This window comes from Apteryx mantelli, chromosome 2 (assembly GCF_036417845.1).
Source record: "Apteryx mantelli isolate bAptMan1 chromosome 2, bAptMan1.hap1, whole genome shotgun sequence".
In the NCBI taxonomy this organism is placed as follows: domain Eukaryota; kingdom Metazoa; phylum Chordata; class Aves; order Apterygiformes; family Apterygidae; genus Apteryx; species Apteryx mantelli.
In genome coordinates this window covers 51,918,108-51,943,569 of record NC_089979.1, presented here as the reverse complement: position 1 = coordinate 51,943,569, position 25,462 = coordinate 51,918,108, and the positions used below count along the sequence as shown (strand labels likewise).

Genomic DNA, 25,462 nt, shown 5'->3' with positions numbered 1-25,462 from the left:
TCTCCTCCCGGGGCTGGAGAGAGACCGCTGCCGCCGGACAGGGCGCGGAGCTGCTCCGGTCCCGGCCCGGGCAAGGGCTCTCCGGCGGGCTGGGGCCACCTTGGGCCAAATGCACACGAAATCCCCCGCCCCGAGCGAGCAAAGTCTTCCCCGACACGTCTGCCGCGGGAAACTGCCGCATCTCTCGCATTATATCCACCTGAGTCTCCCCTTCCATATGCCTAAAATACTCTCTGCTTTAGCTCGGTGAGGGGCATCTGAAAGACTTAAACGAAATATGGAGTTCGACGTGTTTCAGCAGAGAAATTTCTTGTAATAGCAACCAAGTGGGAAAGAAGCGGTGTTTGCGAAATAACGTTACGCCGTGGCTTCCCCTGCTCCTGTCGCGCTTTTGCAGATACAATCTCGGAAAAAATGTTCAAGTTACAAATTTGGATGGGAAGCAACTCAGCGAGTTTCAAGACAACGAACGAATCACTGCCCTCGCCTACCGCTTGCAAACGCTTCTCTTCTATTTAATATTACACCACTAACATATATCTAAAATTAAAAAAAAAGAAATCATTTCAGTCTGACAAAGTCACAAAAAGAACAATGTTATTTAAACAGTACTGAGAAGAAAGACGTATAGCCTTTAATTATACAGTTCAAAAGAGAAATGGTTCCTTGCATATCGGGTCATTTTCCGACCAAAATCCTACCGCGATATACCGCAAAATTAGCCAGTACGAGAAAACGCGGAGGTCGGAAGAGGTTCACCCGCGCAGGCAGAGCAGACGCTTACAGCCAGCATTTTACAAAATCCCCAGCAATGCAAATGCTTCACCTCCCGTTCACCTTGCCTTGGAGGACCGAGGGAAGAGCCGCTGCGAGCCCGAGAGCCGCCCGGCGCCCCGGCAGCTTGGGAGCGGTGTCTGCCGGGGGCGCAGCGCGGCCGGCTGCGGGGAGCCCGGCTCTGCTCTAGTCCAGCCCTTGCCGCGGAGGACTCTTTCTGTACAAACTGATGATGACAGATATCCAGCTGATAACCTCTGGTGAACGAAGTTATTTTAATTTCCAGTCACTTTCCTGCTAAGTACCATATCAGTTTGTACACAGCTGAGATAAGAGGACGGGGTGTGTGTGGGGGGGGGTGAGGTGGGAAGAAAAAAAGAGAAGAATAAGAAAGAAACGGAGGAAAAATGCCTACCCGCCTGCTGCTGGGCTGGACTCATCCTAGAGTTTGCTTTGGCTTCACCTGATGATTGGGGCAACTCAAGGAGGAGCCACATTTTTTTTTTTTTACCCCCTGATAACTCTGATCTAACGAGCAAAAATAAAGAGACTTTGGGGAAGAGGAGACCATTCACCTGGCTTTTGAAGGCGAAAGCAAGACACGAAAGAGGCCGCCCGGCTGTGAGGCCGGGAGGTGCGGGCAGCGGGGCAGCACCGGCGGGGGCGGGCGGGACAAAATATTCAAGAAGGTGAATATTCCCCGTAAAGAAACTATTCTCCTCCGAGCTCGGGGGTCGGGGCGGGGAGGGAACTGGGCATTATTCCTTGGGTGGGGGGGAAACAAGAAAAAAAAGAGAAACACGGGCATCTCGGAGGGCGAGGCCGCCCCCACTCTTCCCGCTGCCCCCGAAAAGTGGGTCTGGTGGCCGCGCTGCGGCCCGGCCCGGCCCGGCTCGGCTCGGCTGGCCTGGCGGCCGGGACTGGCACCCCTGCGGAGCCCCGTGTTTGTTTAGGGCTCGCCGAGCCCAATCAGGGCCGGCTGCCTGCAGTTTTCCGGCACGGCTGCGAGAGGCGCCTCCTCTCTCCTTTTTATACATGAGCCGCCCGCAGGAGCCGCTGGACTCGCCTGCGCCGCTCTCCCCCTCTCCACTGGATTAAAGCCTGCGGCGACCAGCGCGACCGGCCCGATGCGGAGAGCTGGCAGGAGGTTTGACCCGTCGCTTCTTATCTTTCCCCGCGATTTCGCTGCCTTTTTTTTTCCCCGCTCTTCTGCTTCTGCCTTTCTGCCCCGGCTGCTCCAGGAGGAAATCAGCGCCGCGGCGGCTGCGCCTCGCTGGGGAGCCGGGGAGTCTCTGCGGGCAAACATCCGATCCCTTTGCCTGCAGCCTTATCTGCTGGCCCCTTATCTCCCAGTTATCTCGCAGGAGGGGGAGACGTCTTTCGTGCCTATGTGCGAGGGGGCTGTGCGTGTGTGTGTGTGTGCGCGCCGGTATTAATACGCGAATGGTTATCTCGAGAGCCCCGAGGTGGGCTCGGAGAGGGAGAGGAAATTCCCGCCGCCCGCTTCTCTCGCTGTCACTTCTCTGCGTCCCCTTTCGCTTTCAGTCGCCTCTCCCAGCAGCTTGGCCCCGGGGCTCTGTGTGTGTGTGTGTGTGTGTGTGTGTATGTGTGTGTGCGCGCCGGGCCTCTCTCCCGCTGGCGGGATGCGGCTGCTCTCCCCGGGGGCCCCGGCACCGGCTGCGGGCGGCTGCCACCCCCAGAGGGGTGCTCGGGGCTTGGGGCAGGCCCCCCGCGGGGGCTGCCGGCCGGCACCGGCCCCTGCCCCTGCCGCAGCCCCCCCGACCCGGCCCCGGCCCGGCCCCGCCGCGCACACGTCGGGGTCCGGCCCGGCCCGGGGCCGGGCGCATCTCCCCGGCTCGCGGGTGCCTTTCCCTCCTCCTCCTCCTCCTCCTCCTCCTCCTCCTCCTTTCCGTGACCTTGGGCTGGAAGCAAGCAAACAAGCGAGGCGATGCGCGGAAAAGGGAACGTCTCTCTCCGGAGAAGTAACCTTAAAGGGATCGCCTTACTAATTGTTTTCGCGTGGAACCGAGTCAAATGACTCATTCATTGAAATAATAATAATAATAATAACAACAACAACAACTAAGGAAGGGGCTTTGGCGGAGACCACAGAAAAATGCCCCTCTCTGCCGCTCGCCCCCTCCCTCCCCGCGGCCTCCCGCCCACCTTCCCCCGGCGTGCTTCATTTCCAAATCTGCATGCAAAGATAAGGTGGGAAAGGGGAGAAGTGCGGCGCAGCGCAGGGAGCGGGGGAGGCGCGGAGCCCTCGGCCCCGGCTCCGCGGGACGGCGCGGCGGGCAGGCCCGGGGGTCCGGCCGTGTTGACCCGCGGTGCCTGATCCTGTGCCGCCGGGGCGAGGGACAACAGCGCCGAGGCGACATGACTGATTAGGCGTTCAGAGGGTCCAGATAAGCGCTGATGAATCTCATTAAAGGAGGGAGACTCGCTGTCCTGTTTGCTAACTTTGTTATTATTATTTCCCCCCTCCCTCCCTTCTCTGCCCTGCTCTTTTGTGTCCTCCCTCCCCGCCCTGCCCTGCGGACCCCTCTTCCACTCCTCCTCCTCCTCCTCCTGCTCTCCCCCCTCCTCCCCCAGCCCATCCACACCCAGCGGCTAGAAGGGGACCTGGATGGCCGTGGCTGAAGGCGGCTGGTGCGTGGTGAAGCGGTGCGCTGCGGACGCCGGCGGCTCCTCCTGCCCCTTCGCAGCCGGGGCGCCGGGCCCGTCTCCTCCGTCGCCGTCCTCCTCCTCCGGCTGCTCGCAGGGCGAGCGCGGCTCCTGCAAGACTCCTCTGCCGGAGCCCGACGGCGGCCGCCGGCCTGCCCCCGGCGCCGAGGGCAGGTCGCTGCTCGCCCCCTACGTGCACTTCGGAGCCCCCCACGCCTCCAGCCTGCCCAGCTGGGAGGACATCCTGCTCTTCACGGATTTAGACCAAACCAACAAGCTGATCTGGTCCAGCCGCGGCTCCAAGCTGAGCGCCTTCGGCGCCGAGCAGCCCGAGGAGATGTACCAGACCTTGGCCATCTCGGCCGCCCAGGGCCCCACGCCCTACGACGGATCTCCGGGCGGCTTCATGCACTCCACGCCCAGCTCGCCCGTCTACGTGCCCACGACGCGCGTGGGCTCCATGCTGCCCACGCTGCCCTACCTGCAGGGCAGCGGCGCAGCGCAGCCCAGCCACCCGGGCGGCAGCCACGCCGTCTGGTCCCAGCCGGCCGCCGAGAGCCCCTCGTACAGCACCGGCGGCGGCTCCCACCCCTCGGGCCGCTTCCCCTACTCCGCCAGCCCGCCGGTGGCCAACGGCGCCTCCCGGGAGCCCGGCGCCTACGGCAACAGCCTGGGCGCCCGCGACCAGTACAGCCCGCTGGCGCGGCCGCTGAACGGATCCTACCCGGGCCACTACCCGTCCTACGTGGGGCCGCAGCTGGCGCCGGCCTGGCCCACGGCGCCCTTCGAGAACTCCATGCTGCACTGCCTGCAGGGCCGCGCCGCGCCGCTGCCCGTGCGGGCGCCCAGCGCAGGTACGAGCCCGGCGGCGCGGCCCCGCGGGGGGTGGAGGGGGGCCCGGGCCCCGGGAGGGGGGGTCCGGGCCCCCACGGAGCCCCGGCCGCCGCGTTTCGTTCGTGGGCGCCGGCTGTCGCGGCTCGGATGCTCGCGGTCCTGCGAAAGCGGCTTTTTCTTTCTCTTCTGGGCTGGAAGCGGCTCTCTTCGTTTGCGTTGGCTTGGGGGCGACACAAGCAACCTCCCCCAAAGCGGCGTCGTTAACAGTATTGCAGTCCGTGTTATGCACCCGGCGTGTCCGAAACGAATCGCCTCGCTTTAAAATCCCCCCCTCCCCCAAATGAACATTTCTGCTTTCCCTAAATAAGACAATCTGGTGACGAAATGGTGAGAAATTCACTACAATTTAACCCTTCCTCTGTGTTCAGGAAAATTGCAGAGAGTCCCTTCCCCGATTTTTGATATTTCAAATACAAACCTGTTCGTTGCTTCGTTTAAGAAAAAAGGAAAAGAAGCCTAGCAAAGCAACTCCCTTCTCCCCCTTCCTTCTCATACGAATGAGAAATCCCGTTCAAAAACTGCTGTTAAAATAGGGCACCCACTGATGGAATTTTACTTTCGCTTTATAGTTGTCACATTCTTTTTTAGTTAAGGGAATTCTCCGTGTCATTGTATTAATCGTAGGAGTGGAGGCTGAAATGCAATGATTTAACAAAATGTAGAAAGACTAACGATTATTGCAGCCTCTTCAGCTTTAGAAAATATGCGTAAATATAAATACATATGTATACATCGAGAAATAGATGTGTGTGTGGGTATGTGTATATATGTACACACACATATATATGTGTGTGTGTGTGCGTATATATACACACACAAGCACACGCATACACACATTTGATCAACATTTGCTTTAATCATCAACTGTCCACCAGGAAGGTATATTTTATACACAGTGTAATTTTCTCCTTCAGTATAATGTTGTAGAAAATTACCTGATCTCTTTCCATCTTTCTATACGAATATAAACAACAGTCCTACTGTCCCTCGATGATACCTGGCTGATTCAGGCATTCGTGCTTAGGCACTTCGTGTTTACTGACATGACAGAGGGCGTGAAGACGACTCCGTTTTTGAGGTGGGAGCGGAGGAGCAGAGCAAAGCTGAGAAGCCCTGGCAGCAGGAAAGTTGAGTTTTTAACTCAACCTCCAAAAGTTAGAGTGTAAAATTAGGAGGAGGACTGTCGAGGCTGGAGCCTGCGAGTTAAAAAAAAAAAAAGAAAGAAACTTTGGGGAGAGAAATGCGGTCGAATAATCTCGTGGAAGGGAGCAGGAGGAGGAGAGGGAAGGAGCAGGGCAGCCCCGCGCTGGAGGAGGCTGCGGAAGGAGTGTCAGAGGAGGCGAGGAGGGGCGCGGCGGGGCTTTCCCCGGCGCGGTTTCGCCCCGCCGCCGGAGCCGCTGCGGCTGCGGGGCGGCTGCGGGGCGGCTGCGGGGCCGAGCGCGGCGCGGCGCGGCGGGGCCGGCGGCCGCCCCCAGCCCGGGCCGGCTCCCGCCGCCGTCCCGGGCGCTGTCACGGTCCGTCTCGCCTGATAAACCAGAGGCGAGGGTATAGTAACGGCCCGTCTAGCCCGAGGGCTTCTCCTGAAGACCTTCCCTTGGAGACAAATGTCCTTTTATTGCGAGGTTTCCGGCGGAGGTTCCCCATGGGCGCGCGTTTGTAGCTCGCTGTAAGAATAATAATGACATTTATTGTGCTGGGTGTTTCCAATAATAAGCCCCACTGTATGCGGATGTCGCTAACCGCGGTACGTGACCTCTTCGGTAGATTTAGGCAGCTCTTCCTTACTTTTTCCTGGACGGTGCCTTCTGCTCCCACGCTGGGAACTCTAGGGAGGGAGATGAGCCCTTCGGCGAAGGGACGACTGGGTGTAGGGAGAGCTGCATCGCGTTTGAAAATCAGACTTGCAAACCCGCCACCCCCCTCCCCGGAGCTTCTAACTCACCAGAGTTTTCTGCTTCTGCAAGTTAAACCTCGGCAGTAAAGCCGACGCCACACTAACACGGCTTTCAAATAATAGTGTCAGCGGTCAGGAACGGTGCGAATTGCTGCAATCACCCGCAATATTTTTAAGGCGGAATATTGGACAGTTTGAACAGCTTTCTTAACGGTATTTGCAGAAGTACTAAATATTTATCTAAAATTAACGCTACATTTTGCTTTCCTTGGAGATAAATATATTTCTCACCACCAAGGGAAAATATTAAAAAAAGGCCCGAGAAATATTATCGTGGCAGAACTTCTTTCTGGCAGAATTTCTTTCTGTAGGCATGAAGGTAACGCTTTAAAGTAAATAGTTGAGACAAATAACTGTTTAACTTCCCGCGTCCTTGAAGCCTTAAGCATTTTACTGATTACAGTATTCAGTGGCGCTTTTAGTGCAAAGATTAATAAATCTTAGTGATGTGTTAAGAGTTACAAGCTGACAACGTAATTTGAACTGTGCTCTCTGGACTCTGCCGTGTTCCGATTCCTGTTTAGCATGTAATATTTTGCAAATGAAGGGACAAGAGAAATGTAGGCTGGTGGGTACGGGCAAAACCGTGTTTCTTTCTAAGTTCAATACGTGTAGCGTCGTCAAGCTTCTGTATCGAAAGCTGCTTGACATTTACAAGATCTCTTTCACTTTACAGCGCACAAAGCTAATAAGCGAAACAAAAGAATAACCTAAGGATGAATTAAGTCAGGTAGCAGAAGGGATAAAGGGAGCAAAAAGCAATTAGGAAGCTGTAATTCTGTATCAGACTTTCTCCTCCTGAACTCCAAAGCTGTTGCAGAAATTGAAACACTCCCTTTAAATTATTGCTGCACAGCCTAGAACGGTATATGTAAAATACTCATTTATTTTTCCTCCAAAATGTGGAGAGGTGAGTCAGAACAAGAATATAAAGATTTGCAGGGGTGAAGGTGTTTGCTTTTATAGGTGGGTTCTCTTTATTCTTTGCCGTACATGCAGACCTTTTTTTTCAGTGTTCAGGAGCTACCAGAGCAGGGTGGTAGAATACTACCTATTTTTCCATTTCCTCTGCTTCCTAACAACGAGGTTGAATTTGAACAAATAAACGAACTGAAGTGGTCGTTCCCGTTGCTGACTTAGCAAAGGCAGATTCGCAAAACATGCCCCTTGAATTGAAGTTTTACTAGTGGCAAAGCATTTAAAATAAGAATCTCATACAACAAAACTCTTTGCCCAGCCCTGACCCAGAGAAATATTTGGCAAAAACACCACTTTCGGTGGTGTTGCAGTTCAGTCCCCAGGTGGGCTTTGAAAGCTGGGTATTTTGGCAGGAAACCTGAGAATTTTGAGTAACACCCTCTGCTCCCCCAAAACAGTAAAGTACAAAAAAACCCCTCTGCTCAGAGGGCACCAGCTTGGGTGTTTCACTCCTCGCTCATCTTTGCTGCTCTTTCCTGGGACTGGCCATTGCCACCAGCTCTGCTCAAAACAGCCCCAGGGGATTTGCCCCTGTGCAACTTCAGCCAGATTTTGGACGGGCAAAATCCTGTGCCGGGGAACAAGGGGGGTGCCCGAGGGGATGCGGATCAGGGGGGCTGCAGAGTCCTTTCCTCGAGCCCCTCCAAAGCTGGCGGAGCACCGGCGCCGCTCTTATTTTCTATGGGACCGAGCCTGGTGTGATTAAAAAACAAAAAGGAGAGGGGGAGGAAGATTTTTAATAACAATCCTTGTGCTGTGACCAGCATTGGGGGGTGGTTTTTCCCAGGATTGCCAGTGCCTGTCGCTCGAGCCGGTGCCGGTTTCCCAGTGCTTGCCCGTGTCCCACGCCGGTGGGGCCAGGGCTGCGCGGGGGTCTGCGCAGGGCTGCGCGGGGGGCTGCATGGGGCTGCATGGGGGGGTTGCGCGGGGTGCAGCGGTGCCAGCCGTGCCCAACCCAGTGTCCCCTCTGCTCCCTGCCTGCACAGAGCTGCTGGAGGACCTGTCCGAGAGCCGGGAGTGCGTCAACTGCGGCTCCATCCAGACCCCGCTGTGGAGGAGGGACGGCACTGGCAACTACCTGTGCAACGCCTGTGGGCTGTACACCAAAATGAACGGCCTCAGCCGGCCCCTCATCAAACCCCAGAAGAGAGTGGTGAGTGCAGGAAAGGGGGGAGGCAGCCCCCTGGCCCGGGCCACGGCAGACGCGCTCGGGCCGCAGCATCCCGGTGATCCCCCTCCCCTCCCCGCCCCCGGCTGCGAAATTAAATCCCCGCGCGGGGGGCTGCGGCTCGTGGCGCAGCAAGAGAGCCGCCGGCGGCGCTCAGCTCCCGGCCTGCGGCTAGGCCGCGCGCCGGCCAGATCGGGCTCTGCCCCGCGGGTTAGCAATGTGCGGCCTCGCTCGCTGAGCTGGCCGGCCCCTGCCACTGGTTTTGAAGGGATTCATGCTGCAAATGTTGGAAGTTTCCAAAAAAAAAAAAAAAAAAAAAAATCCAAGGTTGGATATTGTTTGTTCAGAGGGCTAGGAATTTCTCCAGACCTGCTTTGTTTGCCGAGAGCTCGATCCTTGGGAATGTAAGCAAGTTTTGTATATAATTCAAAGAAAACCAATTGTTTAAACAATGATAATAGCCTTTGTTTTGTTTTACTCTGAAGAAACAAGAGGCAATTTGTCTAAAAATATACCCCTAAAACTAGGGGGGGGAAATAAATAGCACAAACCAGCACCCCTGTTTATAACTCACGCTGGCACTGAATAGGCGAGGAGAAAATTTAACGAGCGGGAACCGCACATTATGTTTAGCAAATCTGGGAGGAGGTCAGCAAAGAAAAAGAATACTCTCCGCAGTAATGGCTGTTACTGAGTGAGTTACAATAAATCACGCCAGTATAATCCGAGCTGATGTTTGGACCCTTGTGTACGGAGACTGTATCAAACTGATCAGCCTTTCAAGACCCTCTCAATCACGCCGGCTGCTTCGCTCCAGTCCTATTTTCATAGCACTAAAACATGTCCCGTCCTTTATTTCACAGCGGTTTGAATTCAGCCTTGTTACGGGAGCGCACAGAAAGCAAACACCAAATAATCAGGACAGGCAGCAAGCGTCCACAGACCAGCCCCGTATCCGTTCAAAGCCGTGCCTTTGAGCCGGACGGTTAATTCAACTTTAAGCCAGAAGCTAATTACTGCTGGGTGCCCATTTTTTTGCAGCTGCCCATCCAGCCAATTTCATTATGCTGGGTGTTATCTAATTAACAGGTACAAATGCCGCAGCTGGGCCGGGTCTGCTGCTCGTGGGAAGTGTTGGAGCTCGACTGCCTGCGGCACCTTGGCCCAATGCAGATTGAAACTAGCTGATACCCAGCCCTGGCGGCTCTGTGCTTCTTTCCTGTCTTTTTTTTTAATGAGGGTAAGGAGGCGAAAACGCAGTCAAACCACAGCCTGACACCTCAGCTAAATACATCTGAAATAGTTCTGTGTAACAACCCATACCAAGTATACTGGCCATAACTATAAATCAAGCATGACTGAGTGTTCGTACAGTTGGAAATATGTAGGTGAGAAGGGAAAATGTTTTTAAAATGCTGAACGTGTTTGGATTTCCCTGAAGTTTCTGATAAAATTCCTGCAGCAGAAAAGTCATTCTAGCTTCAAAACTTGCCAAAAAAAAAAAAAAAAAGTTTGTTTAGATACAGGAATGGACAAAAGCTATAGAAATAAAATATATCAAGATTTATACCAGATTGCATGAAAAAGAAAGAAAGATTTAACAGGGTGAATCGTCTGACAGCATTTTACTTGTAAAGAAAGAAAATGAAGCATATGTGTTAAGACCAACTTTTTTTTTTTTACCTGATCCATATGAAACTTGTATTGATTTGAGGAGCACTGTTTTGACACAATGTGCATGTATATTTATTAATGAGATCAAATATTCTCTTTTAACATGAATTGATTTTTTAAGATTAAAAAATATGTCCATATCCTTCAGTCTGTATTACATTTGGCCATTTTTATCTCCGTGCTCTCAATAATGACTTACTGACTCAAAATTAAAATAAATGTTTTCTGTCTAGAGTTTTTTTTGAGTTGCAGTGTAAAATGACAGTTTGCTGCTAAAGAAACTTGAACAGATAAGCTTGAAGAAATGTGGTTATTACCCTGGAATATTCTTCATTCTTAAAACATTTTTATCAGTTTCCCAAGTGGCAGTCAGCACTGTAGTATCAAAGGTGACCGAGTATGTCTAACAGCCCAGCAGTAAATGATTCAAGAGGAAGGGCATAGTACCCTTAAGTCAGTAATTTCAGTTATAGGCGCTTTATAGTCAGAGCAAGCTTAATGCAATTCTCTACAACTGACTTCTCCATGTAAACTTGTTCAGCTGCCAGACACCGAGCTAGTGACGGATTTTTTTATACTTTTTTGACAATGCGATACTTTGAAAAATAATAGATTTACGATGTGGCTGGAATTCTTTGCTGGAGATGAACGTAAAAGAGATCACTTGTTATAGGAACTTTTATAACCCAGTCACCTTCATTGCACATGTTTATGAGGACTGCCTTCACTTATGATATACAGCTTGCAGCCATAAAGCTCGGGGTTATATGGTTATTTCTGATACAAGGTTGCTTCACCTTGGCTCCAAACTCCACGGAAGAGCGTCATAAATGGCTTGTTTGCGATGTGGCCCCTGCCGTCGCACCCCAGCTTTTCTGACCGAGGGCTGAGGGAAAGCTCTGCTCTGTAAAACACACTGCTGGGGCATGTTGGTTTTCGCACGGTGATAAAAATGTACGATGATTAAAAAAAAAAAAAATTTGTTTTACGAAGTTGGCACTGTTTCACGCTCTCTCCCCCACAAAAGCCGTCCTCGGCCCCTCTGGCCTGTCCGAACAGAAGCGTGCCGCTCGCGGCCCCGGCTTCTCAGGTGAGCCAGGAGTGTTGACAGCGGCTCCGGAGCGGCAGCGTTTGAGGGGGAGAGGGCTTTAAACAGCCCGGAGAAGCAGCGCGGAAATAATCCACCTTCTTCCCGGTTTGGTGAAATCGCAGTGAGGATATTTCATACCGGAGAAAGAGCCAATACTTGCTGGTCTCAACAGCCGTCCAGCGCTGCAGGCTCACACAACCTCCTCACCACAGTTTTCCCGCCTCTGAAGCGAGGATAATAAGTTTTCAGTTTGGGGACGTTGCCGAGAAATACTATAAAAAAAGCTCCTCTCCCCGCCGCGGTGTTTTAAAGTCCCTTTCCGCTTTCGCGACCGCTAAAGACCTGAGGGGCTCGGTGCTGTTGGCCCGCTGACGCTGGCGTGTCCCTGTGCTTGCCCCTAGCCCTCGTCCCGGCGGCTCGGCTTGTCCTGCGCCAATTGCCACACCACCACCACCACGCTGTGGCGCAGGAACGCCGAGGGCGAGCCCGTCTGCAACGCCTGCGGCCTCTACATGAAGCTGCACGGGGTAAGCGGCCGCGGCGCGACTCCCGGCGCGGGAGGTGGGCGGGCGGGCGGGTGGGCGCGCGGCGTCCCGAAGTCCCGGGCAAAGTTTCTGTTGACTCGGACGGTGCCGGCTTGCGGTTTGGGACCGAGGCACTGGGAAATGATAAATGGGTCAAAAATCAATAAAATGTCTGAAAATGCCCGTCATTAGAAAATGCTTAGGCCTTTTTAGCAAGTTACGGTTTTGACAGTGGGTTTGCTGTTACAGCTGCCCCGATCAATCGGCATCAGGAAACTGCCCCTGGAAATGTGGCAGAGCTCTTTTTGCCGCTGTGATTTAAACCAGCTCTTTAGCAGGAAAAAAACCCTAAACCTCTAAAAGGACAGTTTTTCATAGTCCAGACAGACATAGCTATGCCGGCAAAACTTTAAATGTAATTCCAGCCTTTGGTAGGTAATAATACAGGAAGAAAATAGCGCTATCTTGAATATGATGGAATATGCTTTGGGTGAGACTTGGAGTTTGTTATGCCCCTGTGGATTGAGTTACAGTCGAGCACAAGTGTTTGAAGAGCTAGGGCATTAGAAAAGATTGGTACTTGGCCTAGTCCTTGAGGAAAAAGTAAATTATACCACAGGTTTAAACATTATAACAGTAGTAAGCATATACCTGACTTTTATTTCCCCAAACTTATGTTATCATTAAGTTAAAATATATTTCAAACCAGTGCTTTCTGTATAATGGTTATAGTTGTAACGACACAGAACACAAAGCAGATTTTTGAGCGCATTTCTCTATAATACAAGTTGGACTCTATAAAGCTGTATCATGGGCAGAACTACTTATAAAACCAAATATTAAGCAGATCACATCCTAAAGCTTCTGTCCCAAAGCGCTTATGGGCATTGGTCTGGTTTGCACAGCTGGCCCACAGAAAGAGGAGAAGAGCTTTTTTTTTTCCTCATATGCATTCTTGCTTTCCAGAATCAGCCACTGAAGATAATTCCTAACTTAGCAGAATCAGGAACCAGATATGTGCAATCCAACTTAATTTCCTATGACCTATGGCCAAACGATGCCTTTTTTTCCATAAAAGTGTTGTTAATGTGTAGTCTGACAGAGGTGTTTGAAAAACTATTCAGCCTGCATCAAGGAAAAAGCTTTGCTGCTTTCTTTATTCAGACTAAACATCCCTTGAAGCAACTCATTGCTTTGCCCAAATAAAATCTGAAGTTTTTTTGGAATCACTGCCACGACAAAGGGAAAATGACTTGCTATACATGACTTAACGGACATTTTCAGCATCACTATTTGAGCTTACAGTATAGTTTTGATTTTTGTTGATTAGAGTAGGTATGCAACCTTATGATTGCTGTGGAAATTTAATTTTTTCAGGTCCCCCGACCCCTTGCTATGAAAAAAGAAGGAATTCAGACCAGGAAGCGAAAACCTAAGAACATAAATAAGTCAAAGGCATGCTCTGGTAAATATAAAAAGATAAGGCCGCTGAGCTGCAAGAGTCTTTTTCCTGACTGGAAAATATTTGTTTTTAATGCCAGTTCCTGATCTTTCAGGTAACAGTACTACTGCAGTTCCTATGACTCCAACATCCACGTCTTCTGCTAACTCAGACGACTGTAGCAAAAACGCTTCTCCCAGCACACAGACTGCAGCCTCAGGGGTAAGTAGTAACACGGTATCTCTGTTTGTAAGCAAGCTGATCACTGTGCAGTGTTATCACAGCTTTTATCTTATCTAGCAGAACAATAATCTAAACAAACTTCGGTTTTGTTAGCTGATACTGGAACAAGATTTTCGGGGATATGACATATAATTGTAAACAGAACGACAAGCTGAAGTACTTTACAAACCCCTTAATTAAGATCTATATAATTTTTATGATTAAGTTAACTGTGGCTTAACCCAAGACATTTTGTTTTGAAAAGTTTAGATTCTTCTCTTTCAGAAGTTTTCTTTCAGGGCAAAGACAATATATCATGCCCAATTGATCATTTAAAGCAACAATTGTGCGCATACCCTGTTTTTTCAGCTAGGATCTGATGAGAATTTGTAATTCAAGGCACTGCTACTCTCACGTTTTCCAAAAGCTGTTTAATATATATAATACGCGTTTGCATGCATCATCCTGAATGACTAGCGAAAACCAGAAAAACTTTATCCCGCTGTCCTGAGGGAAGCAAAGTGGCTTTTGTTTTGCACTTAAACCCTGATCCAGACTCAGGGCAAACTAAGTGAGGGAAGCCCGTTGATTACAGATGCTCAGCATCTGACCAGATCAAGCTCCAGGGGAGCACCGGGCATCTCCTGCTTTACTTTTGACCCTTATTTTACACCACATACTCAAGCCATCGCAAACTTCCTTTCTTCACTCAGTTAGCGTGTGTGATAACAAATACTACTGTTAAGGTTGCATAGCTTAATATAGATTTATTTCTAACCTCTTGACTATACATATCCGTATCCATACTCACTCCTTTGGCCTTCTGTATCCTTTAATCTGCCACATAATTTCTTTGAAAAGGTTTCCTAATGTGGCTTTCTTTACTCCTTTATTAATAAAAAGAAGACATTGTTTATAATAACTATTTTTCAATATGTCTCAGCGTTCCCACATCCAAATTCCCTTCACTGGTTTAATTCCTGACCTACAAAGTTTCATTGTACGAGGGGAGAAAAACCATTTTTAGCAAATGTGATTGTTCATGGACTGACAGGGCCACCCACTTTCAGATGCACTGGGTTTTTGGTTCTGATGCTGCCAGGCAAGGATATTACTAACAGGGCTTGTCTTTGACATGAAAAAGTCCTGTCAGTCCAATAAAATAAACAGATCACATCAAAAAAAGAGAAACATTAACCAAAAAATGAACTATTACTGGGTTTCAGGCTCCCCCCCAGCAAACAACTATTCACTGTTTTAGCCTCTCGCCTAGTATTTGCAAAGAAAAAAAATGCAGCCAAATTCACCTTAAATTTTCCTTTCATGGCCTTAAACAGGCCTACTGATCTGAGGAGTGTAGTGAGATTTATGCAATGGGCAGAGTTATAAGCAAAATCCAAACCAAGCCCCGGGGCAGGGCTGTAGGTAGCACAGCTGGATGTTGCTCAAGGAAGGAGAGGATGTTTAGAGGAGATGCCGTTTTCCCGACATTCCCGTCGCTTTCCTGCCTGGCTCAAGTCTGCCTCCATTGCTGTCCCCCTTCTCCTTAGCAGAGTGTATCAAAACTGATATTAATAACCTTTAATTTGCAGTAATACAATTTATAATATAATTTTTACAGTTGCAACTAAGCACAACTTAGCAGTTAAGAGCAACCCAGAGAAACCCCGAGGCTGCTCTCCAGTGCCCACTCAGTGGTGTGAGGATGGGGAGACTGGGGGCTGAAAGTGGGAAGCAGCAGCGGTTAAGACGCGATGCTGTCGCTGCCGACACCCTTTGGGAAGAGGGTGGCTAGCAGCAAAGGAAGTGAAATCATCGCTTTGGGCCTCGGTGCTGGGGGGCGAGGTGGGGGGGCGAGCGCTCCATTGAAGTTGTCGGGGCGACGCCTTCCCCCTGAAAGGGATTTCAGCGTTTCAGAGCGATGGAGCCTTTAATCTGGTCACGTGCTGAAACGCAGACACTACGCTAGACTTCTCTTTGCTTCGATTTCCGAGTTGACACTTCGATAGCCCGAAGGTCTGTATTTATTCTTAGAACAGGCAATGGCTTTGCGCTAGGAGAACAAACTTCTCCAGGCCATGTCGAGGGGGATGGACGAGTTCCTGCTCTCTAGTCTTCAGTCACTTTAACGAGGAGGGTGTCGATTCCCGCCAGCGGCGCCGGTGACGTTCCCGAAACGTGGGCACCTGCTCCAAGAGCGTCCCTGGCTCTTCCCCTGCGTGTCACACAGCTGGCCAGGCAGCTTGTTTTTGCTGGGTTTTGTTCTTATTTCTCCTGTCCTTAATCTGAAAGGAGGGGAAAAATGCCAAGTTGACATTAGGCAGAAAAAATATGATGATGTTTTAGAAACTGTTGTCTGAAATTCACAGCAATGTTGTTGCTAAATGAATCAGAGAAAATGAATTCCTTTACTGGTACAAAAGTAATTTATTATGCCTTTTATGGGAGGCTGCCAAAAGAGTCCCTAGTTATGTAGAAATCTAATGGAAATGAAATTCAGCAGAATTCATTTGTGTCAGTAATATTCACTTTTCGCCCTACCTTTTTTATCTCTCTTCAAGGGGGAAGGGCGGAAAGAGAGAAGGGCAGCAATTACTCAGTGAAATGTCTTTGAGACTGTCCATTTTATAAAGGGAATTTTATATGATGCCAATTTTGAGACAAATTAGCAAGAACCTTAAATGTTGATTTTATGTTCAAGCTGAAGTTTAAACATTTAAAAGATATGATTAATGAATTGCTACAAGCACAAAGTTGATTTCAAAGATCCCAAAATGTAGAAGTGTTTGGATCGGAGATATTTCGTTGCCCCATTGTAAAGGGGCTATTTGCCAAATTCACATCTGGATCCAGGATTTAGGCCTATTTCTGTTTTCCTAAGCAGTATAAGTACTGGGTGTCCTGCGTTACTAATATGGAAAAGGTCCAGCTCTGTGATATATGAAGTTGCTTACCATCCCCATAAAAAGAAAATTTGAAGGTTTCAGACAGCCTGCATCTGTATCTATACCTGCTCTGCCTTTGATGCTGCTGAAACTGTACAGAAAAAAGCGATGCAGAATAATTTGCTAAATGAAGGACGCAGTCTTTGGTGCACACCCATGCATTTCCATGCAGGGGCTCCAATTGCTGTGACTGCTGCAAGTGCTCTATTCCCATATTAGGCTAAAAGGCAGTATGAAAACTGCTGTAAAATCTGCTTTTTATGGCAGGACATGGAGGCTCCATGAGCCAGAGCTGATGTCAGTACGGGCACAGCAGCACCAGAGGAACTCTTCCTTCTGAGGACTGTGCTGCGCCTGTTGCCTCCAGTTTTGAGCTTTCTCAGAAGGACCATAATCTATAATAACTTAGGACAGTTGTCTTGCAGGTAAAACTAGTATTTACTTCCCTTGAACGTTTACCTTTGGAAGTGGTTCAGGACCGGATCTTCAGTGGCGTAGTAAGGGAAGTGGGAGAGCTGACTGAAAGGATCTTGGCAGGTGGTGAGCTGGGAGAAAAATACAGTTCTATCTGTCCCCAAATTTATTGACAATCTGGGTTTAATTCACTGAATATGTGAATTCATGAGCATTTGTTTTGTTTTTTCTGAATTAGGTTCATGAGATTGTTAGAGGTGTTGCCATTTGCTCCCATTTAGGCAGCAGATTGGTAGGATATTCATGCAGGACATAGGGTAATCAACCTCAATACAGTATCTGCCAGGATGTGGATAAACTCATACACTTGACCTCTTAAAGAAAAAAAAACCCTCCTAACCGCCTGGATACTGGAAAGCTGAATGGCCGAGGGTCCTTCAGACTGTCTGATGATAAGATTTCAGTTGGTATAGAATAATTTAGTAGCTGTTGGGACAGAGCTTCCGTGAGAAAGACTCACCAAATGCAGTTGTTAGGACTTTCACCTGGAAAATGGGAACATGGTGCCTCAGTCCTGGTATGAATAAATATTTATTTAAACCAGGTGGATTAAGATCAACAGGAGGCATGAGGAACATGGCAACCTAAAATACCAAATAGTCTGGTAGTCAAGGCATTATGCCTGCAGATGCGATATGCCAGTTTAAAATCCTCTCTGGCATAGAACAGAAATGAATCTCGGTCTCCTACCACTTCCGTGTTAGTCTCAAATCTTGGACAAAATAGGATGCTGCTTTCTTCTCCCTCCTAGTTTTATAAATTTAGTCATTCATTTTCTTTGCTTCTTATACATGTATCCAAAAGGAAGCAGTTCATTTTGCATCAAACGGAACAAAGTAATTACATTTTTTTTGTTCCAGCAAGGAAAAACAAGGAAAAAGAGTACTTTTGGTTTCACCCAAAACATATATGCATATGGACACATACATTTTGTTTTGCTTTGTTTTATTGCCAAAGCAATAAAGTCAATTACTCACACAGCCCTCGACATCAGCTTTCCCAAGCCACGCTGGAAGTTGCCTCCCTTAGGAAATTAATGAAGTATTATCCACAGATTTATGTTGCTGTAATACAAAGGAGAGATTAGAAGATATGTAAACTTACACATCTGTTGGATAAACAAAAGGATCAATTGGACTAGTGAGAAATTACAACTTTATGTAGGAAGATGGTCACTAAATCAGAAAAAAAGCTTTGGTTTTGCAGTATTGAGACTTGTTCTTAAGAAATCAGGGAGTGACAGTATTCAGAGACAGTGCTTTTAGTGGGGATGGCAGTTACTGAAGGGAGACAGAGGCTGGAAAATTAAGGACCTCACTGAAGTTTGCCAAAATATGTTATATGTGAAAACGTTTTTCGCAAGTGTTTCGACTGTGGTTACCATTTAAGTGTAGCAAAACTAAACTATGCAAATAGAAAAGGGAGAGAGCAGTTCATCAGCTGAGACTTAGCTTGCTGCAGAGCTAGTGTAATGTCCAAAATTCATGGAGTATTTTGAACCTTCAAAGCAGATAGAGCAAAGGTCCATCTGATAGAGTAAGGGTCTAGGTCAAGGCTCTCAGTCACCCCCTACAACTGTTAGCACAACTTCCTGCCTGGAGCTTTTGCATCTCACTTGCCAAGGTGGGGAGTGAGGCAGAGGGCTGGTGTCTCTCCTCACTCACCAGGCTCCCTGTCAGGCGGACAGCGGAGGAAGGAGTGGGTGGAAGAAAGCAGGAGTCTTTCACCCAGAAATGTTGGTGCTTTTCCCCCAGCACTGGCCGGCACAGGCTGAACAGCCTGTTTCTGACCTCACGGCAGTCTTTAGTGGGTGCAAATTTGATTCAGGGGTGCTGATATCAGGATTAGGTAGGAGATAGGTGTCCAAATCCCTCTGTGGCTTTAGCTGAGATGTTTCTGGGAGCGTGATGGGCAGGTCCACTGCAGAAATGGCACCTTTGGGCCAAACAACCTCCCTGGCTGGGCCTGAGCTCCGTGACCTGCTCCTTTTGCTTTGTGTAGGAAGAAGGTCTAATCCTTAAACCGTCTTTGCAGATATATATCCAAACTTCCTTTATTTGTTGGGGGGACAAGTCCTTCCTAACAGACTTCATTCATTTCTTCCTCAGGAAGTTGAGGTCCAGTTAATTATCTATCTTATTATCAGATTTTGGCAATAAAAATAAATCCATTGCCTTTTTATTGATGGAGCCAGCTGTTGTGAATTAGAATAGCTCATTGACTTCAGGAGCCTTGTTCAGCTTACTTATTCCAGCTGACAAATGTCCTCTCCTAAGCAACCGTAGCTTCTGCTCTCTTTCCTGTATGAAAGCTGGAGACCTCGCAGCGGAGGTTGGCAGGCGCGTGAGCAGAGCCGAGCAATTTACTGATTCAGCCGTGTTCTTTATGCCAGCTCAAGTTTGTTTTCCATATCTCACTTTGGGAGCTGCCCAAACTGACTGGCTTTGTCATGACATTACCGGGGTGGGGTTTCCAGGCCTGGCGGTCCTGCCCAGGTCCTGCCTGTGCTGCTCGGTGGCGCCCGGCTCCGGCCGCGGACTGGCAGACTGCAAACAGGACGTGCCTCCACGGCCTCCCTTCTGGGGTGCCGGTGGGAGGGGTGGCTGATAGCCCGACGTGGAAATGGCAGGTCGCTGCGCCCCACCTTTGCAGGACTGACTCAGGAAAAGGGCGAATTACATTTTCCAAGCCAGGAAGAAAATAGGTAGCGATAAGATATTTGCCTCCCGGAACAACAGTGGCAAATATGGGCAAACGGGAACCTTTCAAAGCAGTTTCTAGTATTTTTAGCTCAGGTTGAGCAAACACTGCTCCACTGTAATTTAAACCCTTTTTCCACTGTGGGGAGACTCAATCTGTTAAAAATTATATCTTTTGTGTTAACAGGAGTTTATTTTATGCATTAGAAATAAAAAAGCCTCTTTGAAAATCTAGACTGATGAAAGACCAAAAACGGACCCCAAGTTTAGCATGAAATCTGCCTCATTGAATATTCTGGGCATAGTCACAGAAAAAGAGGAAATAAAGGTTTTTCATTACTGAATGATAGTTGGGTATCTGATAGAGAGATAACACATAAAACATCCTTCTTGGGAATGGAACTGCTTTGGCTGTCTTCTGGGGAAGCTGTTGTTTCTTCCATCTGCAGTTTTGTGTAGCGACTGGTGAAGCAGGGTCCTGGTGCACGACTAGGTGCAAGAATAGTAGAGATCATACACTTTAAAAAAAGATAAAGGAAATGCTGAACTCCAGGTTATTTCAGACAAAAACGATCCCTGGCAATGAGCATCTGCGTTTTCAAAAGGTGAAGTTTTACCTGGGTTAAACATGGCAACAAGAACTCTGTAAAGCACTATTTGGAATTGCCTTTGAATAGCAAAGCCCTGCTTTTCCTATGTACGAGCAGCTAGCTTGGCATGGCTCCAGGAGAGCCAAGAGCTCTACTCTTGTAAAATGATTAAATATGTATACTTTTCACTTAAACAACAGGCAGGAAACTTCTGCAGTCACGATTTAAGGATAGTCTTTTTTTTTTTCTTTTTAAGGAATCTTGTCTGAAGACTATCCATTAACAAGTAAATTAAGGTTTTAAAGTTGACATATCCAAGAGTTAATTTTGCATGAAGTCAGCTCTTAAACATTTCCTTTATCAGGTGAAAATGTTGCCCCTTCTCTGTCTGGCACTGCAAATTTTTCCTCTTTAGTGGATCTGCTCAGCCTCATGGAAAAAATGATTGTTTCTTTGTCTTTGCAACTCTCCTTTTCTCTGTTAAAATAAATGGACTGATTACAGTACATTTCAGAATTTCATCTTTGTGTCTACAAGGCTCCCCTGCGCTGCATCTTGTGCGTGTAGGTGGCAGTGAGAGGGACAGAAATGCTCTTGGCTCAAAGGCATAGTGTTTCTCCACTTGAGATAAGAGGGGGAAACTCTTTTAGTGGCCTTACAGAGGTGAGGTGGCTGTGACTGGCATTTTGCAAGGCGAAGAATGATTTTAGAGGTTTTGAGTTTCACGGGACCCAACTAAGTCTGATTTCCAGGAGGTGCTAAGCACCCACTGCCAGGAAATAGGGATGCACCCAGCTTCTGCAGCCGAGGAACCAAAATTATAGGTGCTGCCAGTGCCAGGTCACATTTCCGGGGCTGGCATCTGCTTGCCTCCATTAGGGGGCAGTGGGACACATGCACACGAGCTCCGACATCGCAGTCCGGCCGGTCTCACTTCCAGATTTTTCTGCAGATTTTTCTTTTCCGTTGCTATTAAGAAAGTCATGTAATGTTTTCTGAACACTGCTATCGCTGTAGTTAGTTGAGGCCGACACAGCGAGGTCACCGTTACACAACGGGGAGAAGGAGCTGGCTGCCCCCACGAGATTTTTTCACTTATCAAATTTTGAGTCATGAGAGTGAGAGACGCCGGCGCGAGTCTCGCGGCTCCATCCGCCCCGCGGAGACTGTCGCCCAGAGGGGCGCAAAGCCGGTGGGCTTGGCTGAATGTCTCTTTTCTTTTTCCCCCTCTCCAGGCGAGCTCTTCAGTGATGCCTGGCCCGGGAGAGAGGACCAGTCCTGAAAGCAGCAACCTTAAGTATTCGGGTCAAGACGGGCTGTACACCGGAGTCAGCCTGACCTCCACAGCCGAAGTCACGGCGTCGGTGAGACAGGATTCCTGGTGCGCCCTGGCTCTGGCGTGATTTGGCACGGATGAAGCTGGCCACCACCGCGGTGCAGCAGCCTGCAGACGCCCGCGTGTGGCGGCTCTGGCAGAGCGGCCCGGGCAGCGGCGAGCGTGCTGGCAAAGACCATTCCCTTCACATCGTTTCTGTGCCTCGGTGGCAGAGGTGTTTTCCCACCCCCAAAAGAGGCTCTGCCGAAGCATCTGGTTCCTCATCTATGCAAGAAAAAAATATAGGGAAAGCAAATGCCCGCCGGGGGAAAGCTAATACAGCCATACACACTCAGAAAAAAGAAAAAAAAGAAAAAAAGAAAAAGGGATAAAAAGAAAAAAAGAAGAGAGAAACCTAGACCTATTGATAGATTCCAGAAATACGTCCTCAACTCACCCAGCAGAGCTGCCTTTCTGATTGTATATTTGTTTTCACTCTCTCACCACCTTCTCCTCCAAGAATCTGGCTGAAGCGGTCAGAGTTGGGGAGGGGGCAGCAGAGGCTTTAATTATTAGAGACAGTGAGATGTGTTTGAAAGCGCGTCCGCAGCGTGCACTGCTTGAGCCAGTGCAGACGCCTCGAACTGAACGCTTGGTGCCTTTGCCCTGCTGGTTCTCCCGCCCGGCACCCTCCGTCTCCAGCGGGCCTGCAGTGCTCTGCTCTTCTGCGTCAGAGCCCAAATACGCCTTTGGAGGAAATCGCAATGTTTGGTACAAGTCTCACAAGGTCGAGCTGGTTAAGGAGATTTTTTGTTGTTGTTGTTGTTGTTTAAAATATTTACTCACTTTGCAAGACTGCATTATAACTTTTCAAGTACACTGTGACTGAGGTTTATGAAAGTTCATATTTTGTGGCTGAACTGTATAGAGTCAGTCAAAATTTGTAAACAGGGTAGCAATCAGATATTTTTCTTCCATATATACAATAATTTTTTTAAAGAAGTGCAATTTGCGTTGCAGCAATCAGTGTTAAATCATTTGCATAAGATTTAACAACAGTTTTTATACGAATGAATGAATGTAAACATTTTAACTTAATGGTACGTGAATAATTTAAGACAAAAACTTAACTAGGCATCCTTAGGCTTTTTAGCGCAACAAAAACCATCCACTTTCTGTGTTTCCAGTTGTTAAAGCAAGAGTTTCAAAGAACAAGCCTTCTCTCAGGAAAATTGCCCTAGCCACGTGCTCCTAAGTTTTGTACAAAAAAGCAAATGCATCCCCAGGCTTTTTTGCCATTGAATAAGTATGTGCTGGAAAGAAACAAATTGCAGTGAAACTTTACTACCTAACTGATATGTATGTAAATACTCCATAAGATATTTAGGCATCTTTAAAATTTAGGATGCAATCTGTATAGTGTGACTGATGCATAGTTAGGTTGGTTTCCATTGTTTTTTTTAAATGGGATGTCATTTGGAAAGTTGTTGTTTCACCAGAGCTTTACAAATAAAAGGGTATCTTTTTTTTTTTTTTTTTTCTGTACACTGTGCCTTCTCCTTTGTCTCAAATGCAGTGGTTAGGTAGGAAATGCACCTGATCCAGGCAGCATGCCTGATGGCTGCAATGAAGTTCTCAAGTGGAAATGCCCAGTCTATCTAGACAAGTCTGCATTGTATATGACATTTCTGTAGCCCCCCTCATGATGCCTTCTAGCAGTGTGTAAAAATTGGGCCCCGTACCTACCAGCACAAGCCTCTCATTAGCACACGAGAGGTTTTTCTGATGAAAGCCTGGGAAACCTACACCTTTTGTGGACTGCTGTAATTTTACTTGGTCTTTACACCGTAGGTGAAAGTCTTCTGTGTGTAAAAAACCCTCCTGCCACCTGCTGCAGATTTGGCTGCCTGAGGCCAAACGGTGTGGCAGAGCCATGGTGTGCATACTGGCAAAACGTAAAGGGCAGCAAAAACTGAAGGTACTGCTGCTAAAAAAGGGAAGATGTAAATATTTAGCTACCTGGGGGAGTGGAAAAACTCTTGCTGGCTCTGAGGACCAGGCCTCCACCTTGCCTTGCTGACCGGAGAAAGACTTAATGCTGTGTGTGATTTCCAATCACATCAGTGGCACTGTTGGACCGGGAAGCTGGGACACCCGACCTCTGCGCCTGGCACTGCCGCCGACCCATGGAGCGGCCACAGCCGCATCTCTTCACCTCTACGACCCAGACTTTCATTTGGCGTGAATTGGGATAGCTCCTTTGCCTGCAGTGAAGCTATGCTGATTTGCACCAGCTGAGAATCTGCCCATATATTTTCCAGCTTGTAAAACCGTGAGATTCGTGGCCACCTCCTTGCACCATGGGGGCATTGGGAGGACCGAGGGATGGACACGGGGTCCAGCCAAGCCTCGTGCGAGTGGTGTCTGCTCGTCCAGACTTGGTACTGGGCCACCTCACGTCCTTGCTCCCTGGGCTTGTTTGGGCCATGTATCTGAGCCCTGCTAGCCTTGGGGGCCACATGGGCTTGGCTCTGGTGATTTACAAATGTAAAGCCCCGACCAAGCCCCAAGAAGTACGTGAAACGATGCAGAGAAGAGGGTCAGTCTCTCTCTCTTTGAAGCATTTGTTGGCTGAAATGCCCCTGCCTGTGGTAAACCTTTGTTGACACTTAAATGGATAAAAAAGCTGTTGCTAACCGGTGGTGACAAGTGTTCCGCCTTCGCTGGGGCCTGAATTCTCTCTCTCTCTCTTTTTATTTTTTATGGAGAGGGGTGAAGTTTGCTGTGCCACTTCTGAAAGGTGTTGCACACAACTTGCTGCCGGGCAGGAGGAGAGGGCTGCGTGTTTTGGAGCTGCATTGTTTGAGGTTATCCTAGAACTGGAATTTTAGACCAGCGTGTCCCAGTTTTGGGCTGCTGGCCCAACAGAGAAAGGCGGTCGGGTGCTGACACTGTGGCCAGCAGCCTGTGGAAGGCCACAGGGCTTTGACACTCTGTGGCACAACTGAAGAAGGCTCCCTCCTAGCTCTCAGCACCACCTTAACCTAGGGCCTAACTTCTGGTGGTTCTTGCAGATAGTGAGTCTTGGAGGACACAAAAGGATGCCCTATGTAAAAAGAGTCTTCTTGGATCTGAGGCTGAAAATGCTCTTTTAGGTGATATCAGGAAAAAAAAAAAACCTTTCAGAGAGAAGGTGTTTCCCATTAATTCTTATCAGCCAAAATATCAAGGATGAAACACTTTGTCTCCTTGGACCAGAAGCAGGGCTAAATCAAATTTTTATCCCTCTGCAAGAGGTAGGGGGGACACAATACCGGATTGCTTTACTGTATAGACACCAAGAAGCTCAAAGCCAGGTTCTGTGTTATAAAATGATTTTACATAGAAAAATGTTTATAAAGACAGCATCTCCCTCCTCACCAGCACTGCTCTCCAAGCGTTCTGATTGCTAGAGCTGCTACTGCTTGACAAAATAAAGGTTTCTCTTTTTTTTAATTTTTGCCTTTTAGTCCTGCTGAGCTGGCGTGGCTCTGGGTGTGTGAGCTGGACTTTGCTCTGGCTCATACATCATCAGTAGCACTGATACTGACAGACTGCCCAGCCAGATGCTTTCCTTACTTAGCCCTGTTTCTCTTCAGTGACAGCCCCTGGGATGGGCTGAGGAAGAACAAAGAAAGAGTTTGACTGCTGGTCTAGATTACTCGTGAGGCTGGATAAGCCTGGAAGACCCCAGAGTGGCTCTCTAGTACCAGAATGGAGCTTCAGGGATGACATTTAGAGAAAAAAACACAAGGTTAAATGTCACCTTAGCACCTTTTCTCTGGAAATAACCAAAATTAAATGGCCAATGGCTCAAGGTATCTGCTTCGGGCTCCCAGGGCAAGTAATGCTAAAAGGCTCACAGCCATGCTGCTCAGATAGCCCCTCAAAAGCAGACTGGTCCTGGCTATGTGCCTTACCCTGGGATCGAATCTTCCCTGGGTCCCAGGGTTTGTGCCTTAGTAGTGCTCCTGTGACCCTCAGCCATAATTATGTTTTTTTCTACTCAAAGTG

The 25,462-nt window shown here is 48.6% G+C and overlaps 1 protein-coding gene across 3 annotated transcripts; it reads left to right on the top strand.

Moving 5' to 3' along the window:
* Positions 1-600: 600 nt before the first annotated feature.
* On the top strand, positions 601-24,904 carry GATA6 (GATA binding protein 6). 3 transcript variants are annotated; one of them, XM_067290652.1, is made up of 7 exons: positions 601-1,463; positions 3,370-4,295; positions 8,254-8,420; positions 11,601-11,726; positions 13,101-13,188; positions 13,265-13,386; positions 21,330-24,904. In XM_067290652.1, the coding sequence occupies exons 2-7, from the start codon at positions 3,404-3,406 to the stop codon at positions 21,495-21,497; spliced, it is 1,563 nt and encodes a 520-aa protein (XP_067146753.1). In that variant the 5' UTR covers positions 601-1,463; positions 3,370-3,403; the 3' UTR covers positions 21,498-24,904. The 3 variants fall into 3 exon arrangements, with proteins under 3 accessions (XP_067146753.1, XP_067146752.1, XP_067146754.1); XM_067290651.1 differs by lacking the exon at positions 601-1,463 and adding an exon at positions 1,547-1,921; XM_067290653.1 differs by lacking the exon at positions 601-1,463 and adding an exon at positions 1,551-1,921 and having other exon boundaries at positions 13,280-13,386.
* The last annotated feature ends 558 nt before the right edge of the window (positions 24,905-25,462 follow it).